Here is a 12500-nt window from a genome sequence, read left to right as displayed (position 1 = left end):
AGGGGAGTTTATTTTCCATCCACTCGTGTCCTCAGGCAACGCCCCCGTACTACACCGTGGCCAATGCATTTCCCCCCAAGAGATTGTTCTTCTGTTGAGTTTCTTTGGTTAAAACGTCCAAGAGTGTGTTCATGCGTTGTGTCATCATCCCCAGGTGTCTTGGAGCAGACGTGCCAGCGCCACAGCCGGCTTCTCTCCATCCACGTGGAGCAGCTGCAAAGCAATGAGGAGCGCTTCCGCCACCTGGAGACCACCGCCTACGACGGCAAGCTCATCTGGAAGATCCGCGAGTACCGCCGCAAGAAGGAGTCCGGCGCCGCTCTGAGCGCTCCCCCCTTCTACACTAGCCGTAGCGGCTACAAGCTAAGCGCACGAGTACATTTGGGCGGTACGCACCTGTCCCTCTACCTGATGCTGATGCGTGGGGACTTCGACTCGCTGCTGCCCTGGCCCTTCCGGCAGCCCGTCTCGCTGTCCGTGCTGGACCAGAGCGGGGCGAAGAACCACACGACGGTGGGCTTCACGCCGGACCCGGAGAGCGATAGCTTCCACCGGCCGCGCAGCGATGCTAACAAGGCGGCCGGCTACCCGCAGTTCGTGTCGCACGCTAACCTTGAGGCGCCCCAGAAGAACGCGGTGTACGTGCGTGACGATACGCTTTTTATCAAGATTCAGGTCGACACAACAGGGCTGGAAGACCTATAGCAGAGGTTTTATCTCTGATATTTTTTTAAACATTTTGTCGTACACTGGCTTTTTAAACTTGAACGTGACCACATTTAGGCGATAGGCCTATAGAGAATTGTTTCATTTTAAAGGTAGAGTATGTAATTTTCATCACTCATTTTCAAAATACGTGCTGTCCATTTCCAAATGTGATCATTTCATGAATATTTACTTTACTGGTCTGACCAAAGTACAGTACGTTTTGCAGCCAAAGATGTCTATGACTAGTAATTCAAAATGGCACATATTTATGTATGAAAAGTGAATTTCCAAGCCATTGCTGTATGAATACTAATTTGATGTTGGTAGTAAATATTCATGAAAAAGATAACTTCTAAATGGAAACCATAAATTCTGGAAACAAACTACTAAAATGTAGACTACATACTGTACCTTTAATTATGAATTGACTAAATCACACCCTTTTCTCAAGAATACCAAAGCATTTTTATGTAGCTTAATTTATATGGTTGTAATACATTTGTTTTTATACTGTACACATTCACCATTTCTCCTGTTCTTCTGTTAAAGTTGTTTGACTATGAGATAACCTGAACTTGAAAGCCCTTTTCAATGTGAATGTGAGCAGCCAACATTTTTTAAATAAAACAAAACACATGAGGCGTGCATTCTACTGATTCATTTGTGAAGTCTTCAGGTTCCAGTATTCTTTTCTGTTCCACACTTTGCTACAACAAAAGTGTGTTTGTGGTAGGTGTTAGGCCTAATCCTCTCCCTTCTGCTGTATGCAAACAGGCAGTTGACAGCATGTCACAGGGGAAACAATTTGGCAGTTGTGTGTGTGTGTGTGTGTGTGTGTGTGTGTGTGTGTGTGTGTGTGTGTGTGTGTGTGTGTGTGTGTGTGTGTGTGTGTGTGTGTGTGTGTGTGTGTGTGTGTGTGTGTGTGCGTGGGCAGACGGGTAGATGCATAGGCTTTGTGTGTGTGTGTGTGTGTGTGTGTGTGTGTGTGTGTGTGTGTGTGTGTGTGCGTGCGTTTGTGTGTGTGTGTGTGTGTGCAGGCGTCATTTCTCTCACAGCTACTTTCAGGATGTCACACGATGTGACCAAGATGAGTCAAGACGCCGGTGCCTTTGAGCTGTCGACCTCATAAGGTAACTCTCCTCTTCGCTTCACTCTCAGTCAGACAGCAAAACACTCAGTTTCAGTGGCGGAATAATTGCACATAGGGCCCCCAGGGCAAGACACTTATAGGGCCCTCTATACAACTGGACAGGGTCACAATAGGGCCCCCACCACCAATACAGGAGGGTCCTGGGCCCAGGGACAAATGCCCTGCTTTCCCCCCTTACAGCTCCGCCCCTGCTCAGTTTCCCTCTCAAATGCAGCCTTTACTTGAAACCTCAGAGGCTGCTTCAGGGCATGTATTCTGTCGGAATGGGCTACTTTGTCAAAATGAGCTACAAGTAGACTGTTAAAGGTAATAACTCAGGGGTGGGGAACCTGTGTCTCAAGGGCCCTTGAGGCTGTCTTGGCCAGCCCCCGACATCATTTTAATGTTATGCAGCTTCACATGAAATATGACGTTTTGTAAAGGAGTCTTAGAAATTGTATTTGCAATACAATTAAGGTCAGGGGACCTAGAGAAGGTGGGGTCAGTTTTAAAGGTAGCTGCCTTCAATATATGCCTTAAGTGCCGGGGGAAATCCTGGTTTGTGTTCATAATACGGCCCTTGGAGGACTTTTGCAGCCCTTGGAGTAATTTGAAGTGGCCCCTGGAATGAAAAAGGTTCCCCACCCCTGTCCTAACCCCTGACCCAGGAGCTACTTTGTAGCACAGCTTGACAAGTGGACCGTATCGACGGGACAAAACAACCTCCACTCTCTATATACGTAGAGCTTAAGCAGTGCACCTCAGCCCCTGCATGCACTTCACAGCACAGACAGCTCATAGTGTCATCAGTAGCAAGTGTGTGTGTGCGCGTGTGTGTGTGTGTGTGTGTGTGTGTGTGCATGTGTGTGAACTCCTTTCAGCCCTGCACTGTACAAATATCATCATCGGCAGCGATTATGTGTTTGTGTGTAAACCAGCTGCAAAAAATAGACCCCGAATACACTGAGGTCAGAGCCGAGGCAACCTGACACCCCGAGAGCATCGAGCGAGGGCTCTGTGGGGGTATAAAAGACAAGCAGGTGCTCCACAAGAGATAACTATGACGAGCGCTCATGGCTATTAATAGCTCCTTTGTATTGGGAAGAAGGACAACATTGAGGACAGCTGACAACTTTGGCCGGGCCCGGGACAAAAACATCTGATGGATGATCCGCCTCCCTTAATATATACAATCACTATGTTTACATGATGTTTTTAATTCTGACGAGTTACCTTGATCTTTCCTTTATTTCCGAATTAAGAGTGTTTACGTAACGTTTTCAAAGCGGAATTAAGCTTCATTCAGAATTAAATGGAGTTAATTCAGAATTGAATGTCTCATGTAAACATAGCCAATGTCATGGGGTCTAATTCTGGGGCCCCATCCCTTTCCCTGGGCCTGGGACAACTCACCCCTTTGTCCTCCTCATGTCTGCATCCCTGTCAACAGACATCAGTGGGCGAAGAGCCTCTCTTCTCTATCCTGCTGTGTGTTGTTTGGACTGGTCGGCTGTCCTAGGTACTACTGTGGTGACTGGTCTTACAGTAAGCCCTCTCTGAGACAGGTGTGACCAACCAACCCTCTGCAAAAAGCTTAAAAGATGTGGAAGGCTCAGAAAAGCAGGAAATGGAATAAGTTCAAATGTAAGTGGCTGCGATCTGACCTGGTCTATTAGGAGGACTCTGCATGCCCTCTGTGCCATTTTATGCGCATGTGTGTGTGGAGTTGGCAGTTTTCAACCCTGTGCACGAAAACAACAGAGACCTGCCCAGAGGAAAATGTTGCAACAGTGTAATCTCTGTCTCTTGGGAGTGAAATCTGATTTTTTTTTGTTCTCAGCTTATCTGTTCTGCTGAAAACCCAAACCGATAAAGGAGATTGTGCCAATAATTAAATGGTGACTAAATAGTAACGACAGTAATATTACTAAATTGTAATATTAAATTAGAGTTTTAATTTTAGTGCCATGTGCATGTGTCTAATAGCAGTTCCACTAACACAAGAGAAAGGGTCCATGCACGTGGCAGCCTTCTGCTGGTCAGTTCTGCAGGAGGTGTGTCGACACTATTTTTATTCTCTTCGGAAACAATCAAGTAGATTTATATCTCGTGCCTCAGGCCATGAACTTAAAGTGATACTGTGCCATTTTTGGAAATAAGCTCATATTATACTTCCCCCTGAGTTAAATGATTGAGTTTTACCTTTCTCCTGTACTTCCAGGTGTTGTCTGAATATGGCAGGGCAAATTTTACCTCCAAGCTAGCAATTAACATTAACATTTTATGAGACCAGCTAGCCGCCAGTCATTTCACTCAACGTGGTGTACAATAAGCTTATTTTCAAAAATGGCACAGTATCACTTTAACAGCTGTACTGTTCTGCTTTTATTCTGTCCTGGTTTTATTTGTCCTGGGATACACATTCACACCAACTTTCTGTTTCAGCTCCACTCGAATTCCCATTGGAGGCAAAGTACAAGCCCCTTCTTGACGTAAGTTACTGCTCATTTCAGTCACTTTTTTTTGCTCTCCGAAACGGGGGCGCCATTGATGGCTGCCCCCTTGCACAGGTAAGGCATAAATGCAATTTCGTTATGTGCATGCAGTGTTCACTTGTGTGCTGTGGAGTGCTGTGTCACAATGACAATGGGAGTTGGAGTTTCCCAATGGGCTTTCACACTTTCACTTTCACATAAATGGTCGATAAAGCACAAATGTCTTTGCAGCGAGAGTGATAACTGTCATAGAGTTTGTATTGATCAGGTTACTGGCTTTCATAGGCGTGCACAGATAGGGACGAGGTGGTGCTAAAGCACCTGCCCCTTTGCCCTACTGGACAAGTTATGCCCTTTAAGTATTGTGTACTGTACATGTACAATATACTGTGGTCCATGTTGACATGATCATCTACAAATGCTTGACAAAAGAGTGTGACAATAATGCCTGGATATAATATATATAGCCTATAGCTTAGTAAGGCAGCCAGAAGTTCCACATACCCCCCCCCCCCCCACCCCCGCCATCATGCACCTGCCCCCCAAAATGTCTGTGCACGCCACTGCTGGCTTCAAACAACTGCACTGCTATTCTTCAAGGTTGGCAGCAGGATGCGATGGATTACTTGCATGGTTGTATCCAGGGTCGTTGACAGCTTTTGCCGGGCCCAGCACAATGTCATATCACCCCGACAATACATACCATATAATGAGGACCCAATTATGGTCCCCCTCTCTCTCCTTGGGCCCAAGACAACTGACTCATTTGTCCCTGTCTGCCAGCTGCCATGGCTGTATCAAGTGAGAAGCCAAAGTTGACATCAGCCAATCAGACCGCATGCTTGCTGGTTACACTGTTGGCAAGATATACACAGAGAAACTAAACCGTGGTTAGGATCAAACCTTTCTTTACACAGTGGTTAATATCTCACTATTGTATTCCTTTAAAAAATTTAGCAGTACAGGAATCAGAGAGCCAAGTTCAAAAGGGCTCTATTCCAATGGATTGAATAGCTGTGTTCAGTACTATGATCCGTCTTACTGTAAGCCCTCTCCTGTCTGGCATGTCCAACCGATTGTAAGAACTGCTCACAACCAAATTCATGTCGAATATGATATGTGCATGTCTTACTTTGTTACAAGTTGCTAAAACCGACTTTAAAATAGTGTTACACCCATTCCACTGACAACTATGCAAACATGATAAACCTATGTACAGTAGGCCTAGTCCTTTGAGCAATGTTGTTGGGCAACAATGCAAATGCATCATTTTCATACTCTGTCGCTGCTTTTTTAGGAAATATGTTGTTTTAATTCATATCAAGAGCAGACAATTATCATCCCATCTGCACATTAGTTACCAGCCAGTATCATCACTTTTTTTGTTTTTAATGCAAGAAAAAACAGCGTCAAACACAACAGTCCCAACCCCATCCCCCCACCCAACTCTGACCAACACATCCCCCGTCGGATTGTTCACATTTCTGGTAAATAGCCACACCAAAAGTATCATCAACTTCATCATCAACTTCATCACTTCTTTTTTTTAAATATATTTTTAGGGGCTTTTAGGTTTTTATTTGATAGGACAGTCTGAGATGGTGACAGGAAGTGAGTGGGACAGAGAGATCGGGAAATGACCCTGGCCGGACTCGAACCGGGGTCCCCGTGGGCATGCAAGCCCAAATGAGTGAGGCTTAGCACAGGGGGCTTAGTGCGCTGCGCCACATCGCCCCCCCCCTATCTATCTAACTTATCTCCTCCTAAACCTAACAGAGCCTTCAGCCGATCGCCCCCATTGATCGGTTCAACCTGAAGCGGGGCACCCCGGAGGAGGAGTTCCCCTACCTGAGGGACAACCACACCCACATGGGACACCTTCTCACGCTGCCCCTCTACGCGCGCCAGTTCAACCGCGCCACCGACAGCGGCGTCCTCTTCGACGACGTCATCCGGCCCGGCCTGGAAGAACCTGGTATGACCTATGACCTGTGTGTGCTGTGTGTGCGTGTGTGTGTGCGTGTGTGTGCGTGTGCGTGTGCGTGTGCGTGTGCGTGTGCGTGTGCGTGTGTGTGTATGTATGTGTATGTGTATGTGTGTGTGTGCGTGTGTGCGTGTGTGCGTGTGTGTGTGTGTGTGTGTGTGTGTGTGTGTGTGTGCAGGGCTGGACTGGCCATCTGGAAGAGCGGGCATTTCCTGGTGGGCTGCACACCCTCGTGGGCCCCTATTTTCAGAAATGTAAAAAAAAATGTATATATATATATATACATATTTTTATACCAAATAAATATATACAGTGCCCTCCATAATTATTGGCACCCCTGGTTGAGATGTGTTAAAAGCCTTAAAATAAATTCAGTGTTTATTGCAGAAGAATACTGTCACACTGAAAATTGTAGGAAAATGTAGCCTTCAACTCAAATGAATTGTAAGAAAATAAAAAAATCCCTGACTAAAAAATAATTATTTTTCATTAAATCACCTGTTCCACAATTATTGGCACCCTTAACAATTCCCAGGAAATAAATATAATTGAAGCATTTCTGTCATTTCTACAGTAGTTTACAAAGTTTACCAGAGTATGTAGGAACATTTAATTAGTAATTCATCACTTCCTGTTTCCCTGGGGTATAAATATGACGTGACACCGAGGACATTTCTCTTATCCACTCTTAAACATGGGAAAGACAAAGGAACACAGCATACAAGTGAGGCAGATGTGCGTCGACCTTCACAGGTCAGGCAGAGGCTACAAGAAGATTGCCACTCAACTGCAGCTGCCCATATCCACTGTGAGAGGAATAATTAAGAAGTTCAAAACAACTGGACTAGTGGTAAACAAGCCTGGACGAGGACCCAAGTTTATTTTGCCACCACGCACAGTGAGGAGGATGGTAAGAGAAATCAAAAGATCTCCAAAGCTCACTGTTACAGAATTACAACAAATGGTAGCATCCTGGGGTCACAAAGTCTCCAAATCAACCATCAGGCGCTGTCTACACGCCAACAAGCTGTTTGGGAGGCATGCACGGAGAAAACCTTTCCTCACTCACAATCATAAACGCAAGCGTCTGGAGTTCGCCAAGCGGTATTGGGGCTTCAACTGGGACCGTGTGCTTTGGTCAGATGAGACCAAGATTGAGCTTTTTGGCAACAAACACTCTAAGTGGGTCTGGCGTACCACGAAAGATGCGCATGCTGAAAAGCACCTCATACCCACTGTGAAGTATGGGGGTGGGTCAGTGATGCTGTGGGGCTGTTTCGCTTCCAAAGGCCCTGGGAACCTTGTTAGGGTGCATGGCATCATGAATGCTTTGAAATACCAGGACATTTTAAATCAAAATCTGTTGCCCTCTGCCCGAAAGCTGAAGCTGGGTCGTCACTGGATCTTTCAGCAAGACAATGACCCTAAACATATGGCCAAATCTACACAGAAATGGTTCACCAGACACAAAATCAAGCTCCTCCCATGGCCATCTCAGTCCCCTGACCTCAACCCCATTGAGAACCTGTGGGGTGAGCTGAAGAGGAGAGTACAGAGGAGAGGACCCAGGTCTCTGGATGATTTAGAGAGATTCTGCAAAGAGGAATGGCTGAAGATCCCTCTTTCTGTCTTTTCCCAACTTGTGAAACATTATAGGAGAAGATTAGATGCTGTTTTGTTGGCAAAAGGGGGTTGTACAAAATATTAACACCAGGGGTGCTAATAATTGTGACACACATTATTTGATGTCAAATAATTATTTCTTTGTGTGGGATTTTTTCCCCACTGAATAAATGCACTTGTATTGAAGGTTGGATTTTTCTCTTTTTTTCCATTAAGGTCCCATATTATTTAGAAAAAAAATAAAATAATTGGAAGCTAAAAAATACATCTCAACCAGGGGTGCAAATAATGATGGAGGGCACTGTATATTACGGTATATACAGTCAATCCGGAAAGTATTCACAGCGCTTCACTTTTTTCACATTTTATTATCTTACAGCCTTATTCCAAATGCTACAAATGAATGTGAAAAAAGCGAAGCGCTGTGAATACTTTCCGTATTGACTGTATATACCAGCCCTGTGTGTGTGTGTGTGTGTGTGTGTGTGTGTGTGTGTGTGTGTGTGTGTGTGTGTGTGTGTGTGTGTGTGTGTGTGTGTGTGTGTGTGTGTGTGCCTGTGCGTGTCCGCATACACGCGGATGTCCCAAAATGAGCCAAAAATAAAAAATTGATGGTTTGAAGATTGTAGTTTGTGTTTTAAATGACTCTGTAGTAGCAGGTAATTGGAGTGCTTCTGGGTCTTCACCTTTTGTCCTTGGTGCTCATCAGTATAGGGGCTCTCAAACTTGGTCCAGGTAGACAGATGCTGAGGCACTCAAGGTTGCAATTATTTTACTTTTTTATTTGGCTACAATGCCTACGCGTTTCGGCCCTTATGGCCTTCTTCAGGGCGTATATTGCAACCTTGAGTGCCTCAGCATCTGTCTTCCTGACTCTGTAGTGTGTGTGTGTGTGTGTGTGTGTGTGTGTGTGTGTGTGTGTGTGTGTGTGTGTGTGTGTGTGTGTGTGTGTGTGTGTGTGTGTGTGTGTGTCAAATGAGTTGACTTCCTTTTTAGACTAGAAAAGATGTGGGTCAAAATAGTTGGCGGGCTAATCACTATTATGAGATATATTTCAGAATAAATACCTGTGTGTGTGTGTGTGTGTGTGTGTGTGTGTGTGTGTGTGTGTGTGTGTGTGTGTGTGTGTGTGTGTGTGTGTGTGTGTGTGTGTGTGTGTGTGTGTGTGTGTGTGTGTGTGCGTGTGCGTGTGTGCGCGCGCGTGTGCACATGCATACTATGTGCTAAAACGAGCCAAAATTAAACATTGAGAGGACTGTAGTTTGTGTTTCAAATGAGTCTGTAGTGTGTGTGTCAAATGAGTTGACTTCCTTTTTAGACTAGAATAGATGTGGGTCAAAATAGTTGGCGGGCTGGTTACATCAGTCATATTTTTTTTCCTCTTATTACATCAGTCAATGTAAGAGGCCTTTTTGAACAAAACTATGCACAATGCTAGCCTACTCACTGCACATTGCACAATCACTACGAAATGGCTATATTTCTGAAAAAAGAAGATGAAAGAAATAGAAAATGTTTGCATTTTTCATATGCAATTGTACCGTATGCATCACAGTAATAGCCTATGTAAGCCTACAATAAGATACAGATTTTGCTGGTACTACTGGTCACTCTCCGCGATATAATATGTGTATGATAAATTATTTAGTAAACAACTTTAATGTTGAGATGATTGAATTTGAGAAAGTAGTGATTTATAAATCTATAAGTAAAAAGCAATGAAAAGCGGAGATGCAGACCGTGTACCTGACAGCGGCGATATGTGAAATCCTAACCCCTCACCCCTGTAACACCTGCTATCTCAAGGTTCTCCTGGGAGTCACATGGCAGTGGGCTGTGTGGCCGGTGATGCCCAGTGCTACATCCTCTTCTGTGACTTCTTCGATCGCATCATCAAGTCGTACCATGAGTACACCATCCCTGGCACACAGGAGAGTGACTTCAACAGCGGCAACCTGAAGGTGAGAACCTCAAACAGGGTGAGATTTGTAAGGGGGTTGGGCAGTGGTGTAGTCTACCTTTTTATGGTGGGTATACTGTATATTTGATCATTTTTGAAGTGGGTATACTGTATATATTTGTGCTATTTAAAACATTGATCAATCCATTTAGAGTGGGTATACTGAAATCCCTGAAATTTAGAAGTGGGTATACTCCGTATACCTGCGTTCTATGTAGACTACACCACTGGAGTTGGGTTCCCTCTTGTGGTTTACTAAAATATTATTTTCGTAGCCTATCTGATGGCATCAAGGACGTCATTAACCCCTTAGCACAGAGCCTATGTTATAACCTTACTGTCACCAAAATTGTAATGGCTATGTCTTAATCTGTCTTAATCTCTCGGTACGGTACTAGCAATGTTGTTATGGTGTCGTTGAGTATTTTAGGCAAATAAAGAACAGGACCGCTGGTGACCCGATTTGCAGTAAGAGGCTACTGCAACTCTTCACTCTTTGGGGTCAGCTCTATGTTCCCACAGCCCGTTGGTCCCACAGCTTATTCTTGCTGCTCTTTGTTCCCACATTTTAAAGAACTTATTCAAATATAGGCCCTATGTTCCACAACTCCATGCTCCCACATTTCAGAGTAAACTAAGAGAAAATGCCTTTCTCCCCACCATGGGACATAGGGCCTACATTTGAATAAAATCTTAGCAATGTGGGAACATGGGCCAGCAGGTAGCCTATAAGGTGTGGGAGCAATGGGCCTAAAATGTATGTTAAAAGTCTTAGTAATATGGGACCAATGGGCTGTGCTGTGGGACCAATGAGCTGTGGGAACATAGACACGCTCCCTGATGAACTCCTCTGTGGTGCCAACAAACATCACTCTTTGCTCTCCAATTCTGCCTATAAAGCAGGGGTGGGGAAACTTTTTCATTCGAGGGGTCATTTCAAATTCCTACAAGGGTCATAAAAGTCCTCCGAGGGCCGTGCTATGAACACAAATCAGGATTTCCCCCTGCACTTTAGGCCTATATTGAAGGTAGACACCTTTAAAACAGTCCCCACCTTCTCTAGGTCCCCTGAATATAACTAATATAATTGCATTGGAAATGTAATTTCTAAAATTCCTTTACAAAATATGTCATATTTCATGTGAAGTTGCATAACATTAAAATTATATCGGGGGCCGGATCAAACGGCCTCAAGGGCCGCAAACGACCCTCGAGACATAGGTTCCCCTCTCCTGCTATAAAGAGTGATCAACCGTGGCCTCATAAAACATACACCAAAACCATAACCCAAAACATAATGGAATTGTTCGCCAAAAATTGGGCGGGTTTTTCTGCTAAATGCCATTTTTATCCACACACGGCCATCCTGAGCAGCCCAATTGGGTGGGAAACAGCCCAATCTGGCAACACTGATGATGGGACTGGAGCTGTGGCTCTGCTCTGCCTGCCATACCAAAGAGCCTTTCTCTCTTTGGTGCTGTGATCAAAAGCTGTGGCACTTCAGAGAAATGGCCTCTGCTTCTTCTTTGCTACAAATGCTGACAGAAGTGGGATGTCTGGCCATGAGGCCATCAGAGACACACATAACTGTGAGCTCTACAAAAGGATCACTGCCCTTCCAGATTAGGTTTGCTGGATCCTACAAGTCACCCGAAAAAGGGATCCAGGGTTTTTTTTATTAACTAAATTTTATTCATGCTTAAAAAATATCTACACATAATATGTTCAAGATTTTACAAACCTGTTAACAGAGTGCGTTTATTCATTTACAAACAATTTGTAAATGTTTGATAAATACTGTGTAAAATATTAACATAACATTTCCCATTCATTTACAATCATTTTTTAATGTTTTGTTCATCATTTGTTCATTATTTACTAAGTGTTATTAATGCTTTACAAGCAGACATCATTATAAAGTGTTACCCTGTGCTTTGACTTCAGCAGCATTAGAGCCAGGCTCATAGTTGTGGAGGGAGATGAAAGTGACAGCAGGGCTGGACTGGGGCAGAAAATCAGGCCGAGCATTTTCAGCCAAGACCAGCCAGCCAGGCATTGAGCAGGGGCGTAGGCAGAAATAATAAAACAGGTGCAGGGCTCCAGAGTGCGACCAATTTGGTCGCACATGCGCCCATTTCTTTCAGTAGGCCTAGTGCGCCTAAAAAATATTTTTAGGCGCACCGGTGCGACCAGCCATCAGTAGAACAAAATGAATAGGCAATGCTAAACACCCATTTTAATGGGCATACAATTATTAGCCAGTCTTCAGTAGTGACTCATCACAAAATAAAACGCGTCAATGCGGTCATTCCTTCAACTCCGCTGAACTTTTCTCCCTCTCGCTGACAGGCAGCCCGACGGCGACGTTTCAGAATAGAATGTTCGACTTCGCAAGTCGCTAAACTACCGGTATCCGAGCGAGTTCACATGTGCTGCTAGCGAGTTAGTGTTCTCAACGTCTGTTGAAACGGACGAGAGTGTTACAATCCCTGGAAAAACGAAATGGCTTGAGGATGTTTTAAACATAGCCACACAAACACAATTGGCCACAACATAAACACAGACTGGTGCGCGGAGAATGGCCCGTTTCAGCCGTGCGGG

The 12500-nt window shown here is 44.6% G+C and overlaps 2 protein-coding genes across 3 annotated transcripts in view; both read left to right on the top strand.

Moving 5' to 3' along the window:
- Positions 1-1454, top strand: part of traf5 (Tnf receptor-associated factor 5) — a 12103-nt gene extending 10649 nt beyond the window's left edge. For both annotated transcript variants that reach the window (XM_063202959.1, XM_063202950.1), the window contains one exon: positions 155-1454. In XM_063202959.1, coding sequence (XP_063059029.1) covers positions 155-705 — 551 coding nt within the window. In that variant the 3' untranslated portion in view covers positions 706-1454. The remainder of the gene's footprint in view (positions 1-154) is intronic.
- A 1802-nt stretch (positions 1455-3256) lies between these two features.
- Positions 3257-12500, top strand: part of zgc:172076 — a 16900-nt gene continuing 7656 nt past the window's right edge. The window contains exons 1-4 of the mRNA XM_063202937.1: positions 3257-3481; positions 4283-4329; positions 6109-6307; positions 9746-9900. Of these exons, the coding sequence (XP_063059007.1) occupies positions 3439-3481; positions 4283-4329; positions 6109-6307; positions 9746-9900 (444 nt within the window). The 5' untranslated portion in view covers positions 3257-3438. The remainder of the gene's footprint in view (positions 3482-4282; positions 4330-6108; positions 6308-9745; positions 9901-12500) is intronic.

The sequence above is a fragment of the Engraulis encrasicolus genome, chromosome 1 (genome assembly GCF_034702125.1).
Source record: "Engraulis encrasicolus isolate BLACKSEA-1 chromosome 1, IST_EnEncr_1.0, whole genome shotgun sequence".
NCBI lineage: Eukaryota > Metazoa > Chordata > Actinopteri > Clupeiformes > Engraulidae > Engraulis > Engraulis encrasicolus.
The sequence above is the reverse complement of the archived record's forward strand: the minus strand, read 5'-3'. Positions and strand labels throughout refer to the sequence as shown.